Raw genomic sequence first — 18,307 nt, 5'->3', positions numbered from 1 at the left:
TGTTTGGACTAGAATATTATGAGTTTTCTTCTACCTTTTTGCCTTATATTGTAAGTCATTTTGGGCTTATTCTAGAGTTCTTTAAGTGCAAGATATGTCCATTTTGATGTGACTAGCACCCAGGCCATCCCTATGGTTTTTTTTTTGTAAACCTAAGAAAAGAAAGAAAGATGTTATTAGAGAGGTTAAGATGAGTAGAACTTCATCATGTATTATAGGGAATACCTATTCCTACATGATGATGCTATGTATGAAATAGTATCGATTGATATAAGAATAGTTGAATGCCTACAATGTGTTTCTTTTAGTTATAAATGATTCATTGTATTTTAATTACAGAAACTTTAAGAGCATGCTATTTGCTTATGCACACAAAACATGCTTACGTTTATGATGCAACTATGAATGGGAAGTTTATTAGACAATGATCTAAGAACCAAAAAGAAAAATAATTCAGATGTGAATTAAGGTAAGAGTTCATGTAAGAAAGAAAGAGTACGAATCAAACGGTAATATGTTGAGCCTGGCGGTGAGGGGAAATCCGAAAGACGAGTAACTGGCAAGAAATATAGGAAATGTCCCAAAAGGCGAGTGACTGGACTATTGTCCTGGCGTGAGGGACCGGCCCCATAAGAATTAAGAATGAGAAAGCAAGAGATGATTAGTTTAATTAGATATTTCAAACTAATTCAAAGATAAGTTGTAATTTTTCATATTTTGCTTATATGTGTAGGAATTGTAAATTTTATTTTATTAGTTTTTAGGTTTGGACATGGACATCTTAGTACCCTGATTTTTATGTTAAATTCAATTGTGATATAAATGTTATATGTAATATGATCATGGTTGAAATTCTATTCATTGGGCTTTAGCTTATTATGTTTTATTGGATTGTTTATGGTAGGATCAAAGGCCCTAGTGGGAGACAAGGGCAAGAGGATAGTTATCCCTAAGAAGAATTAAGGGACTGAAAAGAAGTGAAGCTTCTTATTTTTTTTTTGTGTATATATGTGATAAGGATGGTTATGTATATATATTTTCCATCCTTTTGTTATGGTTTGTACATGTCCAAAGTTTTAGAATGCCAACAGAGTTTCACGATATGTACACATGATCCAACTTTATATAATATTATATTTAAACCACTTTGAGGAGATCATGTTATGGACTGTGGAAATTTTAGTTACTATGGGAGAAGTTCCGTTGCTAGATATCGAGATTGATGATATTCAGGTTTTGCTTTGTTATTATTTATTTATTTTTAATTATTTGAGAACTTAGTGGGATTAGCTTTCCTCTTTTCCTTGCACGATCCCCACCAGGTCTGGTGCTATGGGTCCCACTAGACCTAGGCATAGGGGGTCGTGACACATGGTGCCTCCTTCAATAGTGTCTCCTGTCATTAGATAATCGGTCATTGGTAGTTGTTTTTCATTTTTATAGGAAATCCCAACTACCCAACCTGTTAACTTGGAAATTTGATTTGTAATAACAGCACAAATTAAAATAGGATTCATTATATTGTAGTTTTCCATGGGACTCGGACTATGACAGATTTGGATTAATGGGATTGGAATAAGCGACCCACTTAGGTTTCTCCCTTTTTCATATTTCTGATCCATGGTAAAGGCTGCCCAATTCAGGGCTGGCTCAAGGATCTTGTGTGGATTGGGAACGTCTTTTTGATACCAAACCCGATTCCCATGGTTCCATAAGAAATAACAGTTTATGCAAAACACAAAAAAGAAAGGGTTCAAATCATGTTTAGGAATTAGGTGAAAAAAATACATAATTATTTGTTAAAAGGATGGTGCTCTGAGAGCTGCAGTATTAAGGCCCAATGGGCACGCTGCCCACATGCGTTTAGTAAAGTCGCATGATAGGAAGATGTGCCAAACAATTTCAGGTTTAGAGTTGCATAGGGCACAAGTTTGCCCCATTGGGATCCATTTCCCTAAAACATCCATTGTTGGCAGTCCTCCGTGGATTACTTGCCAGAAGAAAATCTTAAATTTTGGATGTATTTGGGTTTTTTTCAAAAGAAGTGCCACCAATGTGAGCAAGGTGACAAGCATATACACCTGTTGGATAATCCAATGACATTAGTATTAACATTGTTTAGAAAACGGGCAGCCAACTTAGAGGTTAGTTTCCCTATTGATGAAAATTTGTACCTCCAATGGTCATGTCTGTTTGTAATAGGTTTTGTCAAAATAGACGATACATAATGTTGAGGAAGAAAAGATGACAGTTGTTCAATATTCCAAGAGTTCTTAGTTAGAAGAGCACTTACCTTTCTATTGTGCAAATACTGAGGGATTGGGATATTGATTGCATGGAGGGATTTTGAGAGTGCCGGAATCCATGTATCCCATTCAATATCCGTTGTTTGTCCATTCTCAACACAGTGAGTAACACATTCCGACAAAGTTGGTAAAAGAATTGCAATGCTATTCCAAAACCAAGTACCATTTCCCTGTTAATGGGTGAAAAATGGATCTATTGGGAAAATACTTTGCAACCAAAATTCTTGCCCAAAGGGTATCTGGTTCATTTATCAATCTCCAACCGAGCTTTAGAATCAAAGATTTATTCTGTATCTCTGAAGATCGAAACCCTAAACCCCCCAAGTTTTTTGGTTTGCACAGTTTGTGCCAACCAATTAGATGTAGTTTTTTGTTTCCCTGGTTCTCATCATACAAAAATTTAGAATATATGGTGTCCAATTCAGTCCATACGACTTTGGGGAAGAGAACTGATGACATGGTATAAGAAGGGATTGATGCCAGGGTAGATTGGATTATGACAGCTCGGCCTGCAAAGCTAAGCAGCTTAGATTTCCAGATTGAGAGTTTGGACTTGACTCTGTTGATCAGGTGTTGAAGGTAGTTGCGTTTGCTTCTACCATGCGACAAATGGACACCAAGGTATTTAGCATCCAAATCCATTTCACCAATTCCCAATAGGTTACAAATGGAGCAATGCGAGGCATGTGTGACTCCTGAACTGAAAGCAATACCACTCTTTGTTAGATTAATAGTGAGTCCAGATAAACTTGAAAATACTTCAAGGACACCTTTAATATTATTTACATCGGAGTGGGTTGCTCTATAGAAGATAAAGGTGTCATCTGCAAAGAAGAGATGAGAAATTTCTGGTACGTTCCTAGCAACCTTTATCCCTTTAAAAAGATTCCTATCTCGAAAAAAAGTAAGAAGGCAGGACAAACCTTCCATTGCTAATATCAACAAGAAGGGGTTGAGTGGGCAGCCTTGTCTCAGGCCCGAGAAGGTTGAAAGAAATTATAGGCTGAGCCATTTAGTTTGATGAAGAAGGATGGGCTGCTTATGATATAGCTGATTAGATCTCCCCATCTATCCCCAAAGCCCAAAAAGTCCAAAATACGTCTGATAAATTTATCATAAGCCTTTGCCATGTCTAGCTTAAGAGCAATCCAACCAGCTTTGTTCTAGGGGCCAAGCCCTTGAACTGAGTATACACATCAGGATTTTATGGTCAAAAGACATGGCTATAGTCTATCTACAAGAGACAGCGGTTAGTCTGTTTTTGTAAGTTGCACAAACTTGCAATCTGAAATGCCTGTGTAAAACCGGGATCATTCATTATGAAGCCGGCAAAGAAGGTTGTAGTCACCATGTAGTCACCATTTGACTCAATCCCTAAGTGTAGACTGACTGAGGGGTCCATCTGATTGAGAACCCTACATCCATCTCGCTGGTCAAATTTTCAGCTGAGATACAAAGTCAGAAAAAATAGTGGCCTTTTCTATGATAATGTTCACTCGAACACTCCAACACACTCATCCAAATCAATATGGTCACTGATGATGGATACAAAACATCTGTATTATGTTTTGCAACTCCATTACATAATCAATCAAAATGGACATTTCTACCCTTCCAAGAGTGAACTTTCTTTGGAAATTAACCATTCTGTACAGCTTGTTCAAAGCTCAGACCAAATAATTTTTTTTTTTCTGGTAAATAGCTCAGACTAAATAAAGACATTATCATAAAATTAGACATTACACGCCCGTGTCCTTGTCTCCATCACCATTATTGCTGGTACCCTCTTCCTCTTCAATTAAACTGGCTGCCTCTTCAGCATCCCCTCCTTGATTGCTACCTTGGGGGGTCCTCAACTTGTCTATAGTGTTCCTCTGTGGAGGTAACAACTACGAAAAGTTATTGCTGACACCATCTGTTTTGCAGGAATAGACAAAAGAATCAAGATCAGGCATACTGACCATCTCAAGTACATCGTGAGAGTAACTGCGCACCATGTCCTTCAAGCCTGCTATCATGCACATCAAATCCTCCACTCTGTAACGAGGAAACTGCAAAAAGAAGAAAAAATTAATGAAACCTAAAAGAAATCAGCTAGAGAAGTCTAAGCGGACACTTACCCACTCAATGTCTTTAGGCAAAGGGATTCCAGGTACTGATGGTGGCCTTGGGATCTCAACCTCAGAACCAGTCTCATAGATGGGCACAGTCCAACCTGGATATCCCGGAATGAAGACATCACTGTCAGGAGGGAACGTCAGAGGAACTCCAGTTGCCACATTATGCTGAGAGGGTGCACGGTTACTCATCTCCATGCAAGCTGAGGTAGTGGTGGTAGTTGACGGCTGACCATCCTGTCAACATGGTGGATTCAGGAAATGCTATCAAGCAAGACTTCAGAGAGAAATTAATTAAAGAAGCAGTACCATTTTGGACGATATTCTGAATGGTTTGCACACCAACTTAGTCTTGATATACTCAGTATAATCCGACTCTGGGTCAAGGAAGCCGTCTATACTAAGCCCATGTCTGGCAGCAGCAAGGTCTGCATCCTGCATCCTTTTTGGGTTCATCATAAAGGAAGGAGGATCCTTTGGAACCACAAAGCTAGTGGAACCAAGGTGTTGGTGGAAGACCCTCTCTCCCAAGTACCAAACTGGACCCCCTGGACCCGAAAAGATGCATCTCCTGCATGTCATGTTTCTAGCTCGAGAAAATTTGTCCAGGCTATGCTCAGGGTACCGGCGCCAAGGTTGCCACTTGACCTGTCAAGAGAACAAGATGAAAAAGCAAAATAAATTAAATGAAATGCTTAAATAATTGGTAAATTGTCCTTCACTCAGCCTAACAAGGCATTCCTCTATGGCCTTTTCCAGAGCAAGTCATGTGGCAATCAACTGTGGAATAGATAAGTAAAATCTAGACTGCCCACTCATCATATTTGAGAGCCAAGTTTAATCATTTATTTTTCAAGTATTGGCATTTTCCCCTTCCATTGTCGGCTTTCAATTTGATTTCAACCACCGTCCAAAAGATTTTCAAAGCTAATGATCCCCACTATGTCTTGGTTGGAATATGAGTAGGGGACAATGGACTTCACTTGGACAAAAAAAGGGGCCAAATATGTCAAGGATGGCCGCCTTAGGTGGGTCAAGAAGGAAACTAGAGCCCAAGAGAATTACCTGTTGAGGAGTGAGCGCATTGATGAGCTGGTGGATAAAGTCAACAGAATGAATCATCTTCTTCATGCCAGAATAGCTATTCCCCCACCTAGAGGCAACGGGAAAGATGAGTGCTTCATCAACATGAAGAGGAGGGGCACATATACCAAACAACTCATAGAACCATGCCTACAGGAATGCAAGAAGCAAAATTCAGTTGCACAGAGAATGTCACTGTGGTGTTGGAAAAAAAAAAAAGGAGAAAAAGGGCAAAGAAAAATCACCTCCCAGACAAAACTGGCACCTAAGAAGGAATGGCAGTGTCTGTTGGCCAATGCATCCATGTTCTGATATAAATGTGTCAGCAATGCGCCACCCCAGTCATACTTCCCAATAGAGGATATATCAGTCAAATAGGCGAGGAAATCTAGAGAAACATGACCGTTGTTATTGCTAAAGGTATTACCAAATAAGAACATCATAAAAGCCCGAGTCAAAAAATCCAGCTTCTCATCTGGTGAATCATCTGATATCTCAATATGGCTATAGTGCTTACGAAACCAGGCAACTGGAACTCTTCCACCATCATGCGGTGGATTTCTGCCAAGCAATTTACTAACACTGGTGCCTGCTCTTTCCCAGAACCCATTCCCCTCAATGACAGGCTCTCCACCGAACTTTAGACCTGTAAGCATTGACAAACAAAGAGGCGTGACAGTGGCCTCTCCAACTGGGAGGTGGAAAGTGTGAGTAGAGGGCTGCCACCTCTCTACCAGAGCCTGAATGAGATATCCATCAATTTTACGCACTTCTAAGCTAAGGAATTGGCCAAATCCGGCCTGTGTAATCTTCAGGCGGACCTTGGAAGGGAGTTCCCCCCACCACTCCTTAACCTCGGCAAATGACCCATGCTTCCTAAGCTGAACAGGACTTCAAATTTTAGACTTGTATAGAAGGAACATTAAAATGATAACATACCAAGAAAGGAGAGTACATTGAGCTGGAATAGTAAGACAATTATTAAAGAAGAAAGGAAAAGGCAAGCACTATAAATAAAATAAAGAAATTCAAAAGAGATGTGTACAAACCTCTGTTAAGATGGTCCTTTGGCACAACTGAGAGTACTTGGGCATCACATCAAGATGGACCTCCTCTGCCTCCAGAGGGTCCAAATGTGAGAAGGATCTCTGCTTGGAAGGATGCTCTATCTTTGTCAAACCCATGTCCTCATCCAAAGAGGAAGAAGAAGAATGATTCGGTGAAAGAGCATCTCCACTGCCAATGTTTGTACTCATCACTTTAGAGCCTTGGGTGAATCTACAAATGGAGCTCTTTGATTCTCTTCCCAAACCCAAAGTCACTGCTGTCCCCTTGTCTTTGCTTTCCTCTTGATGCCGAACTAAAAATGGTATAAAGTCAGCCTCCTCTTGTGAAACGAGGGGAAAATTGAAACATTTTAAGTACAAACCCATTCAAATATGTTACATATTTAATTCAGATTGGCAAATCCGACAGATTAATAATACCACCTATTACAAGTTAACTACACACATTTCAGCAGATGACTTTTGCAATATAAATCTCTGGCCTTCAATTGGCATTTCTTTGACTGTTAAACCTCCTACCTACATAACAAGGATGTGAACACATTTTCAAGTATTTGATTTGGGTAGGAGGCAGCCAACACAACTACCCTAAAAACTCAACATGTGGACATCATTGTATGTGCCTTTTCTCACTAGGCATTAGGCAATCCCTTGGATGCACCTAAAATTATGAACTAAAGCATTGGTATCGTGTATAGTATTAGCCGGGTGATATTGAGAGATGTATCGTATTAGAGATATGCAAGATATGATAAGGATACACATGGAAATGGTCAAGATTCGCACGAAAATACACCTTTGCCTAAAAACCAGTATTACTAAGCAATATATAACATGTATCATGCATAAAAACTAAAATGGAGAACATTGTATTGAGAAATAAGTGCATTCAACTGAAATTGTTACACAGCATGAAAATTCTTACATGTAGTAATAGTCTACTCCCATGAAGAGTATCGAGGTGGCCCAAACTCATAGATGGGAGGGTCTTTTAGAATAGGAGAGACTAGGATGATGTTGTGCACCGACCGAACGGAACCATTTTAACCGCATGAGAAACATCTATTGTAATGTCTCTCCAACTCAGAGTAGAATCTTGTGTACCGGTCTAGAGTGGCCAATGCTGATAAAGTACTTAGTTGTGATTGCGCCTAACCATGTCCATAACTTCCATACCCCGAAGAAGCCCCATATCCGTATCCCGAAGAAGCACCTGAAGAAGTATACTGTCCATGGCCTGATGAAGCACCAACACGATTGCTGGGAACTTCCATACCCCGAAGAAGCCCCATATCCGTATCCTGAAGAAGCACCTGAAGAAGTATATTGTCCATGGCCTGATGAAGCACCAACACGATCGATGGTTCTATTGATAGATACAAGGCAAGGCTTGTGGCAAAAGGGTTCACTCAGACTTGTGGAATTGATTACCAAGAGACATTTGCACCAGTTGCTAAGTTGACCTCTGTGCTAGTGTTACTCTCATGTGCTGTGAAGCTAGGATGGGAACTCCAACATCTTGATGTAAAGAATGTTTTCCCCCATGGAGAGCTCGATGAGGAAGTTTATATGAAACGTGCTCTCTATGGTTTGAAGTAGTCACCTAGAGCATGGTTTGAAAGATTTCACAAGGCTATGACATTTGTGGGTTATAAGCAGAGTAATGCTGACCACACAATATTCATAAAGAGGTCTGGTGAAAAAGTTATTATACTCATTGTCTATGTGGATGACATCGTGGTAAAAGGAAATGATAACACTGAGATTGATCATCTCAACTGTTTTCTGGGCAAAGAATTTGAGATAAAGGATCTTGGAAAGTTAAGGTACTTTATTGGAATTGAAGTTGCCAGGTCCTCAAAAGGCATCTTTCTCTCTCAAAGGAAGTACATCCTTGATCTACTGTCCGAGACAGGTATGTTGTCATCCTTCTGATATTCCTATAGAAGCTAGTAGCTGGCTCAAGGAAGAAGAGGGTGAACCAGTTGACAAAGGCTGCTGCCAACGGTTGGTGGGAAAACTGATATATCTCTCACATACACGACCAGACATTGCTGTGGCTGTAAGTTAGGTCAGTTAGTTCATGCATGACTCCTATTCCTCTCATATGGAAGCTATTATGCGTATCTTACGATACTTGAAGTTAGCTCCAAGAAAATGGATCCTCTTATCTTCTCATGATCGCCTCTGAGTTGAAGCTTATACAGATGCTGATTGGGTTGGCTCACCTTATAGAAAGTCTTTCTGGTTATTGAACCTATGCAGGATAGAATCTTGTCACTTGGCACAACAAGAAGCAGAATGTGGTGGCTAGATCTAGTGCTGAAACAAAATTTCGTGCCATAGCACATGTGATTTGTGAGTTATTATGGTTGCGTACACTTTTGGATGATATTGGTGTATATGTTCTTCCTGTGATGCTTTACTGTGATAACAAGGCTGCTATCAATATTGCTCATAATCTAGTACAACATGACCGAACCAAGCACGTGGAGATTGATAGGCACTTCATCAAAGAGAAGTTGAATGTTGGTTTGATTTGCGTTCCTTTTGTAAAGTCTGGTGATAAACTAGTTGATGTATTCGCTAAAGGATTGGTTGGAAAGTTGTCCCATCCTAGTTTAGTCAAGTTGGGCATGCACCAACTTGAGGGGGAGTGTTAGAATAAAAATTAGTGTGCCGCAGGGGCACATTGGGGTTTCCCCCCCTCCACCGACCCTAATTAGAGTGGGGCGGCTGGATGGGGGGTTATAATTGTAAATACTTTATTTTTCTGCTGTACTCCTACTATCATGATTTTATATTATAAATAGGGGACTTGTGTGATCAGTTAAAGACACAAGCATTCTCCCATTCTTTCTATTAACATGGTATCAGAGCTATAACTAATAGCTGTTTTGTTGATAGTCGTTCCAAGGTCTCTTGCTACTAGTGAAACCCTAGTTCTTATAGTTCTTATAAGAACTAGGGTTTCGATGAAATTTGATTGTAGATCATACCTGCTATTACTTCTACTGCTGTTCTCATTGAAGAGTTCCCCCTGCTGTTGCTGCTACTGCCTTTTCTGGACTTCAATTTCCTGCTATCGTTGGAATTCTGCTATGGTTGATATCAATTTCTGGTTCTGCTTTAGCAACATTAAAGTGTTCTCCTACACAAATTTTCTGGAAAAAATAATCTACTGATTTGCTACATCGAAGGGTGTCTGATTTCTGGATCTGCTACTGCTTGAGATGGGTTTTCTTCTATTGCTGTAAATCCTAAACTGATTGGTTCGATCTTATTGATTTGAAGGTAACTCCGCTGGTTGCTTTGTCTGCTAGTTGTATCGATTGTAGCATACACACACGGTATTTGCTTCTGGTTTTATGAGTTTTAACAATTGAATATTCAGGTTTGAAGACAGTTCCCGGTTTCGCAAGGGAGTACTGGTTTCTGCAATCGAAATGGACCGGTTTCTCCCCTGGTTTCGTAAGGAAAAATAATTTCTTACCTTTCTCTTTTATTGTTTGCGTGACTGTCTAACGTCGATGTGCCTTTTTTGCTGCCGATTACATATGTGAATCACTTTCTCTCTCTGTTGTTTTCACATATTTACCCCACTTTCCTTTTTCTTTTCTTTCTTTCCATCAACACCCCCATGTGTCATCATTAATCTTTCCTTCCCACGTTTCCTAGTCTTTTTAAGGCAACAGATTTTTCTTTTTCTTTTTTGTGTTTCCCATATTACCCCCACTTTATGTCACTATACCCTCTTGTCCTTATTTTGTTTCCTATTCCACATTTACCCTTTGTTAATTAATACTAATTCCCTTGCAGCCACATTCCTCCCTTTTATTTACCAATAGTCCGATAAAAATAATCTGGTTAATTACCAAATTACCACTACTTCATAGCAATTGAGTTTTACCACCCTTGGGTGTGCCCATAATCGTTTCTACCCCAGGATTGTATGATTAATTACACATTTGCCATTTGTGGGCACATAACACTCAAGTTTGGGTCTTGGACCCCTAGATCGCATCAATTTGGGGTGATTTATTTAAAAAAAAAAAGGGTAATTGACGGAGTGATGGTCTAATTGCTATTATTGAAGGATATTGATCGTAACTGATCTTGATTGGCCATTTTATTTGATGTTCATCAGTCATCGCATGGTGGTTGAAGATTATTTGTTTCTATTTGCTACACTGCGAGGGATAATGGAAATTATTTTTAAGCTCTTGATTATGAGATTATTTGTGTTGTTCAATGCTGATCCTTTGAGATGCTGCTTCTTGGACATTGTTTGTCCACGTGTAATGCTACAAGAGAGGGGGAGATCGGAGTTCTTATATTATCTGTTTGATGTTGCTACTTGGTCCTTGGCATCCTGAAGCTGCTACTTTCTTACTTCGGTACCCTGATGCTGCTGCTTGCTTACCTCGGCACCCTAATGCTACTACTTGGTCCTTAGCAACCTGATGTTGTTACTTGGTCCCCGGCAATCTGATGTTGCTACTTGCCTTACTACTGCCTACCTTCCTTAGGAAGAGCTTTTGCTACTGTCGTTACTTGGTCCCCGGCAATCAGATGCTGCTACTACTTGCCTTACCTACTACCTGCCTTCCTTGTGAAGAGCCTTTGATGCTGCTCATACTTGGATGCACCTACTACTTGTCTTACCTACTACCCGCCTTCCTTGAGAAGAGCATTTTATGTTGCTGTTGCGTTTATTTTTCTATTATTGTTGGCACAAGTTGGAGCTTTTCTTTTGATATATGTATACTCCAACTTGAGGGGGAGTGTTGAAATATATGAGTCATGGGTTGGTAGTTTCTCCCAACCTTTCCATGTTAGGCTAAGTTATTTTAGTTTCCTAATTAGAGTACGTTTCTATTTTCTAGTTATCTTCTTGTACAAGGTACTACTTACCTTCTTTGTAACTCTTAGTTATAAATAATACAATGCAGGGAGGAAGCTATACACAATCAGTTGCCCTCTTCTAGGCAGTCTTACCCTCATCTCTTCTTCTCCATTAATCTCTCTCTCTCTCTCCCTCTCCCTCTCTCTTCTATTACAGATACTGGTTACAAATCCTGGTCTTTTACATTCTCTATGAGTCGATCAAGTGAGGTTGTTTGCTGATCCTCACTCAACTGATCCATCATAAATACCTTATCAGTGCCCTTAATCCATGCTCTAATTGAAAATTTTTTGTCAAGTATGTACTTGATGTCGATTGGGTTGACACCATAGTTATCACGGTGCCAAGGCGAACTAAGGCGTTGGAGAACTGCCTAAACGCTCGCCTTAAGGCAAACAAGGCGACCAAGTATTATTTTTTATTTTTCCTATATTCTAACATTATTTAGTATGCTACATATACCTTGTATCATAAAAAATCAACATTGAGCCTCATCAAGCCATAAAAAATCAATAGTGAACCACATCAAATCATAAAAAATCAACATTTATAGAAATGCTCTTGTTCTATAATAAGTTTGACTAGTCGAATGATTTTATTTTTCTTGAGATTTTTTGCATTAGGTGTACTAGCTTTCCAACAAGTCTAAGATTACTTAAATCTGAGTTGTGATGACAAAGTTATGTTCTGATCAAACTTATTTTAAAGTGTGTGAATGATGTTAAAATCACCTGAATGAAAATAATTTTATGGACATCAAAGCAAAAAATTATTTTACTAGACTTTTTGGTTTTTAGCAATGTTTTACCATAATAAGATATATAAAAATTTCAAAATTGAGAAAAATCAGCATTTGAAAGTTGAAAATCGCTCCTACAACAAAAAATCCAGTGTTTTGTTCATGGACTCGGAGTTGACTTTTTGTCCATTTGGAATTTATTTTTCAATTATTTTTATTGAATTCAAATAGAGGGGTATTTGTTTATTCATGAATAATATTTTAAGTAAATGAAAGAACAAAAAATAAAAGCACTCACCTATGTTATCCCTTGCTCTCTCCAACTATAAATGTTTCATCTTCAACTTCATATTATAACGCACATACACCAACTTAACCAGTTTTGCATAACTGAGATGATTGCGAGGTTTGGTGTGTATCAACCCGACTATACTCCAGTTACATTAGCAACCACTAGAGGATGTTTTTGGAGATAACACTCGTATTGCAATCCTCCTCAACTGCGCAACACGACCCCCATAGTTGAGCCACCAATTAGTTGCATAATGATAATTCTAATATTAAGAGTTTGAATAAAATTTTAAATAACAAATCAATGATTAAACCTAACTTGCTAGGGCATTCTGTTCTTTAGCAAGTTTAGCCATTTGATAAGAAAATCAATGAGAGGCCAGCCGAAAGTACTTCATCTAGAGAGGTATTACAACATTAGTTAGCAACTCAAATTGTTCTTTGATACAATCTCTGTCTCAATCTATTAAACATTAGACAATGTATTACTATCCTCTTCCATGGTAGTTGTGGCTTTGTCAACATTTGACTCCAATCTATTGACAACAACCTTTAGGGATTCCAGTAAATCTGGTCTATACCCTAAATCATAGCTATAATGAATGCCCGGATTCAAATAATATGTTGCAAAAGGTTTGCAACTGATATTAGGATACTAATAAATAAATAGTAACTAGTAAATAAATAGTAACTAGTAAGTGTTCAAAATGAAACCTAGGTCATCTACCTGAGAGATTACCAACCCATGAATGTCTTGAACCAACATCCTTTCCCATTAGTCTTTTATAATTTTTAGAAACTTTTTGTTTGACGTTGGGTTGGCATTAGCTATTTTTTCCTTGACTATTTCCATACCAAGCCCCATCTTACCCATGGTTTGCGCCTTAACCCCATCAACCTCTACAAGAAGACAAAAGATTGAGTACATAATCAAATGAAGTTGACACACACCTTCCCAAAACTTTGTGGAGGTGACTAGGTCTTAGACATTTGCTCCAACTTCAGACCTTGCATATGTACTAGTCAACCACTCGATAGAGGTGAACATCTTACGCATACTTGCCTTTCGGAAATAGATGCTATCATGTGCAATACAATTTGTGAATCGAGTGGCTATAGGCCTCACTACATCCCCTCTCGCATGCTTCCTCATCAATGCCAAACCAAATTATGATAATATTATAATATGGGTATAAGGGTAGTTTTTTCCTTTGGGGCATTATTGTATTTGTAGTCTTTTCTTATCCATTACAAATAAAGATGGCTAATGTAAGTATGACACAAGTTAGTTTTCCCCAAAATCAACACATGGTATCAGAGCGGTGATCCATTTGGGATCTTTGCCATAATGCCCAAGAGATTCACCTCTCTCTCTCTTGCTTGCCTTTCTCTTTCTCGCAGCCCCATTTGGACTATGCTCTTCTTTCCACCCTCAGTGGTACTTTCTTCCACCAAGCAAGGATTAAAGTATCGATATCCTTTGTTTTCTTTGCAGGCTTCGGCCATTGTTTTCTTTGTTGGCTAAGGCCTCCCCCCTCTTCCCCTGTATATTCTTCTCTTGGTAATGAATTATTTATTCATCCAAAAAAAAAAGTATCAGTATCAATTGACATATCGGTCGGCCAAAATTAATATACATATCGGAGGGTATCGTATCGTATCGAAGATAAGCTAAAGATCCGCACATAAATAGATAGGGAACACATTCTTATACACTTTTGCATAAAAAAACTATATATAACATGTAGAATGCATGACACTAAAATAGAGGGTATCACACTAATAGACAAGTATATTGAGTTCAAAATGTTCAAAATGATGAGGTTTCTTATATTTTTTTTTCTGTTGTCATTGCCATTGCCACTGTGATGAGTGCCATGAAGAGTGTCGTGATGGTTCATATTCATAGTTAGGACATTTGTCTTGAATAAAAACATCTAAGATGAAGTTGTGCACTTGTCGGACATAGGCACAATATTTATCCCAATCAAAATATCTATTGTAGTGGGACTCCCATTCATGGTAGAATCTTCGGTACTACTCTAGAGTAGCCAATGTTGGTCCCCCATAAGTCTCATATCCATAGCCTAAAGAAGCACCTGAAGATACATAGTGTCCATATCCGGATGAGGCACCAGCGTGATCCGAACTAATGCTCATTAACTTCATGCTACTCCTCAACGCATCACTATCACTTGGATTGTGGAAACGCCTACCCCTCCAACTATAAGACTTTGGATGTTCGCGAGCACCATGATTAGTATCTTGGGCTGTATGTGTAAACGCACCTGTGAAATGTACCGGTACATAAGTTTGGCCACCACCACCACACCGCCACCACCATCATCATCATCGGCACCATTCTTGGTTTAATCATCATTACTTTTTGGTTGAGTTACACTATATGTAGCACCTGATCTCGTCCTCCTGATATCGCCATCATCGGAGCTATCATCATCCTCTTGTATATCTGATGGTGCATCTGTTTCATCAAGTGGAAAATCTTCATTTATCTCTTTAATGATGTCCTCTATAAACGGATCAGGTGTGGTTTCTCATCGATCTTCAGATAATTTGTTCATCACCAAAACCTTTTCAACGTCCTCAATCCATCCCCTAACTAGATCTTCATCGTCGAGTATGTGGGTGATGTCAATTGGATTGACATTAATATCATCCCCTAATTTCTCCAATTATAAGTATATCATCTTCAATTTCATGTTGTAGTGCACATACACTAACTTCTCCAGCTTCTCATAACTCAGATGATTTCGAGGTTTGATGTGTATCAATCCGAACGTACTCCAATTATGTTCGCAACAACTTGAGGATGACGTGCATGATAATATTTTCATTGCAATTGGCCTCAAGTTTAGAGCTCTCCACCAGAGTTGAGCCACCAATAAGCTACATAAGGATAATTGCAACATTAAGAAACTGAAATAAATTTGAAATACAAGTATAGCTCATTAAACCTAAATTAACAGGGCGTTGTGTTCATCTAGCACAGATAGCTAAATGATCAGCAAACCCACGAGTGGCCTCCCGGAAGTACTTCACCTATAAAGATGTTAAAATATTAATACGCCACGTAATGTATTAAATATTAATCAATATGTAAGATTAGTAGATTTCTAACCTCTTCAACTGCATCTTTGGCCGCATCAATATTAGGAGCTAACTTGTTTATAACATCATTCAAATATCACATTAAATCAGTCCTAAACCTTAAATTGTTTGTGTAGTGAAGATCCGAATTCAAATAAAAGGCTGCCCATGGTTACATATTATTTATTATTAACGATTGAGCATATTAAATTACTAATAAAGTCACTTATAAATTTAATTGAGAAATTACCTACCTGATGAAGGTCTTGAACAAACATTTTTTCCCATCGGTGATTTATAATCTTAAAAAATGCTTTGCATGAATTTGGGTTCTCATCTTGTATCTTTTGCTTGACAATTTCCATATAATGCACTACATTTCCCATAGTTTGTGCCTTATCCCCATCAACTATTCTAAGTACCACAAAAAGTGGTAGCATAATCTTAGTATGTCGGGACACCTTTTTCCAAAACTTTGTTGAGGTGATTAGGTCTTGAACAATTTTTCAATTTCAGTGCTTGCATATCTACTAGTGAACCACTCAGTAGAGGTGAATGACTTAACCAGCCCTTCCTTCCGGTTTTCAAAACTATCAACTACAATATAATTTGTTGCAAATCGTGTCGTTACGATCTTCACCAAGTCACCTTTTATATATATTTTTGATCAATGTCAACACCCAGTTGTGATTGTAGATAAAATTGGTGATCATATTGGCATCAGAAACCACTTTGTGCACTTTGTTCATTTCACCAATGTGCTTGAACATCAAATCAATACAATAGACTGCACAAGGTGTCCAATATCGGGTGAGATATTTCATTATAAGTAAGACACCAACCTTTTTAAAATTTGCGGCATTATCAGTCACAATCTGGACAACATTATCTAGCCCTATGTTCTGCACAACTTCATCCATTAATTTGAACAATTACATTGCATCCTTGATATCTGAGGATGCGTTGAAAGACTAATGGAAGATTGTCCCATCACAATATACGAGGAAATTGATGATGGACATCCTCGTTGGTCCACTCCACCCATTACACATGGTGGTCACTCCATATTCAAGCCGCTTGTATTTAAATTCTCCAATATATTCATCCACCTTTTTCATAATAGCATTTAAGTATGGCCCAGCAATTTCATGAGGTGTGGGTGGCTTCACATTTTTCTCACATACCTGAATCTCCTTGACCATCGCTTTGAAGTATGGATCTTTAGCTTTGTGAGGTGGAAACATGGAACAGTGGAACCACTTAGAGATTGCCTTCCCAATTATATTACTCAACGTCTCTGGTTGAAAATTCTCTTCAATCCTTTGTTTCCCTTCATCATGGTCTTTATATGGTGCATTTCTCATATCTCTAATATATGGGCTCTTTTTCCCCTTGCCCTTACCACTTCTTGAAAATTTGTCAAACATACCCTCCACACTAGCAAATGTTGGATCTAAGCCCTTGCCTTTATCTACACTTAGACGACCTGCAGAGCCAGCACCTTGCTTATGAATCATTGGGCCACCACGTGCTAGTCTTATAGATTGACTTCTTCTCAACTGTTCTGCTGTCCATTCTTTTTCTCCCACTTCCTCCCTTAACATATGCATCACTCGTGCAAACTATTGATCTTCATCCTCTGCCTTCATTTCAGATCATTCATAATCCTCATGATCCCTTAGATTTTCAACCAATATATCCTCATCTTCAAAAGCTTGTGTCGCTTTATTTCTACTTCCCCTTAAGTGCTTCTTCATTGCTTTGCTTATGTCATCTGGGCAATTTGTACACTCGGCAACATTAGAAAACCCTTCTACCAAATGTTGTTTATGTCTGGTCATTCCACCTCCTAGGTGGATGGCATCATAGTAGTTGTAATTTGTCCACAACCTATTACCATTCACTTTCTTGGCTGAATTCCATCCAATATCCCTAGCCCGTCCTTTAGGCTCCATCTTCCCACAAAGATACATAATGAAACTTAATATGCATATTTAATGATTTAGTAAATAATAATATTTTTTTAACTAAAATGAAATGGATTTAAAGAAAAAAAAAAGACTTATATTTTTCCTAATTTAGAAAAGGTTGAAAACATCTAAGTTCAAATCATGGTCATTGATTTAGTAAATTATAAAAAAAAATTAAGGCTCAAATGAACTAAATTTTCTAAGAAAATAGTATTTTTTAATATTTTTAATTAATTTTTGGAATTATAAAAAAAAATAAAAAATACAAACATTTGAGAAAAATCAATTTTTTTTTATAAAAGTTGTAGATTAATTATTTTTTAGTAACATATAAAAATTGACATATTGCGGTCCAAGAATCAAAGGGATCATGAGAATTATGAGGAATTCATCAGCTTACTTGTGCTAATAGACCTCCAATAGAATGGGGGAAGGAAAATCGCCATTTGTTAGAAGTCAGTAGAAGCCTTCTATTTGGTGTGCATGTTCCTAAAACGCTTTGGTCTGAGGCGATTGTTACGACTGCTTTTCTCATCAACCACAAGCCTACCAAAATCCTATTACACGCTTGTCTTCTCGGTCTTCTGTGTTTTCTATTCCCCCTAGGGTATTTGATTATGTTATGTGCATGTTAACAAATCCTCCCACACCAAACTCAATCCCAAAGCTCTTAAATGCCTCTTCCTTGGGTATTCTGCCACTACCAAAGGCTACAAGTGT

At 38.3% G+C, this 18,307-nt stretch overlaps 1 protein-coding gene across 4 annotated transcripts in view; it reads right to left on the bottom strand.

Moving 5' to 3' along the window:
* Positions 1–3,820: 3,820 nt before the first annotated feature.
* Positions 3,821–18,307, bottom strand: part of LOC122089052 — a 117,691-nt gene continuing 103,204 nt past the window's right edge. For 2 of the 4 annotated variants that reach the window (XM_042658470.1, XM_042658468.1), the window contains exons 11-17: positions 6,556–6,893; positions 5,752–6,387; positions 5,489–5,656; positions 4,733–5,071; positions 4,427–4,660; positions 4,268–4,357; positions 3,821–4,180 (exon numbers count right to left, since the gene is read on the bottom strand). In XM_042658470.1, the coding sequence (XP_042514404.1) occupies positions 4,046–4,180; positions 4,268–4,357; positions 4,427–4,660; positions 4,733–5,071; positions 5,489–5,656; positions 5,752–6,387; positions 6,556–6,893 (1,940 nt within the window). In that variant the 3' untranslated portion in view covers positions 3,821–4,045. The remainder of the gene's footprint in view (positions 4,181–4,267; positions 4,358–4,426; positions 4,661–4,732; positions 5,072–5,488; positions 5,657–5,751; positions 6,388–6,555; positions 6,894–18,307) is intronic. The other 2 variants (XM_042658471.1, XM_042658472.1) reach the window with 2 other exon arrangements.

The sequence above is a fragment of the Macadamia integrifolia genome, chromosome 9 (assembly GCF_013358625.1).
Source record: "Macadamia integrifolia cultivar HAES 741 chromosome 9, SCU_Mint_v3, whole genome shotgun sequence".
Lineage (NCBI taxonomy): Eukaryota > Viridiplantae > Streptophyta > Magnoliopsida > Proteales > Proteaceae > Macadamia > Macadamia integrifolia.
Note: the sequence above shows the minus strand (reverse complement) of the source record. Positions and strands in the feature narration are given on the sequence as shown.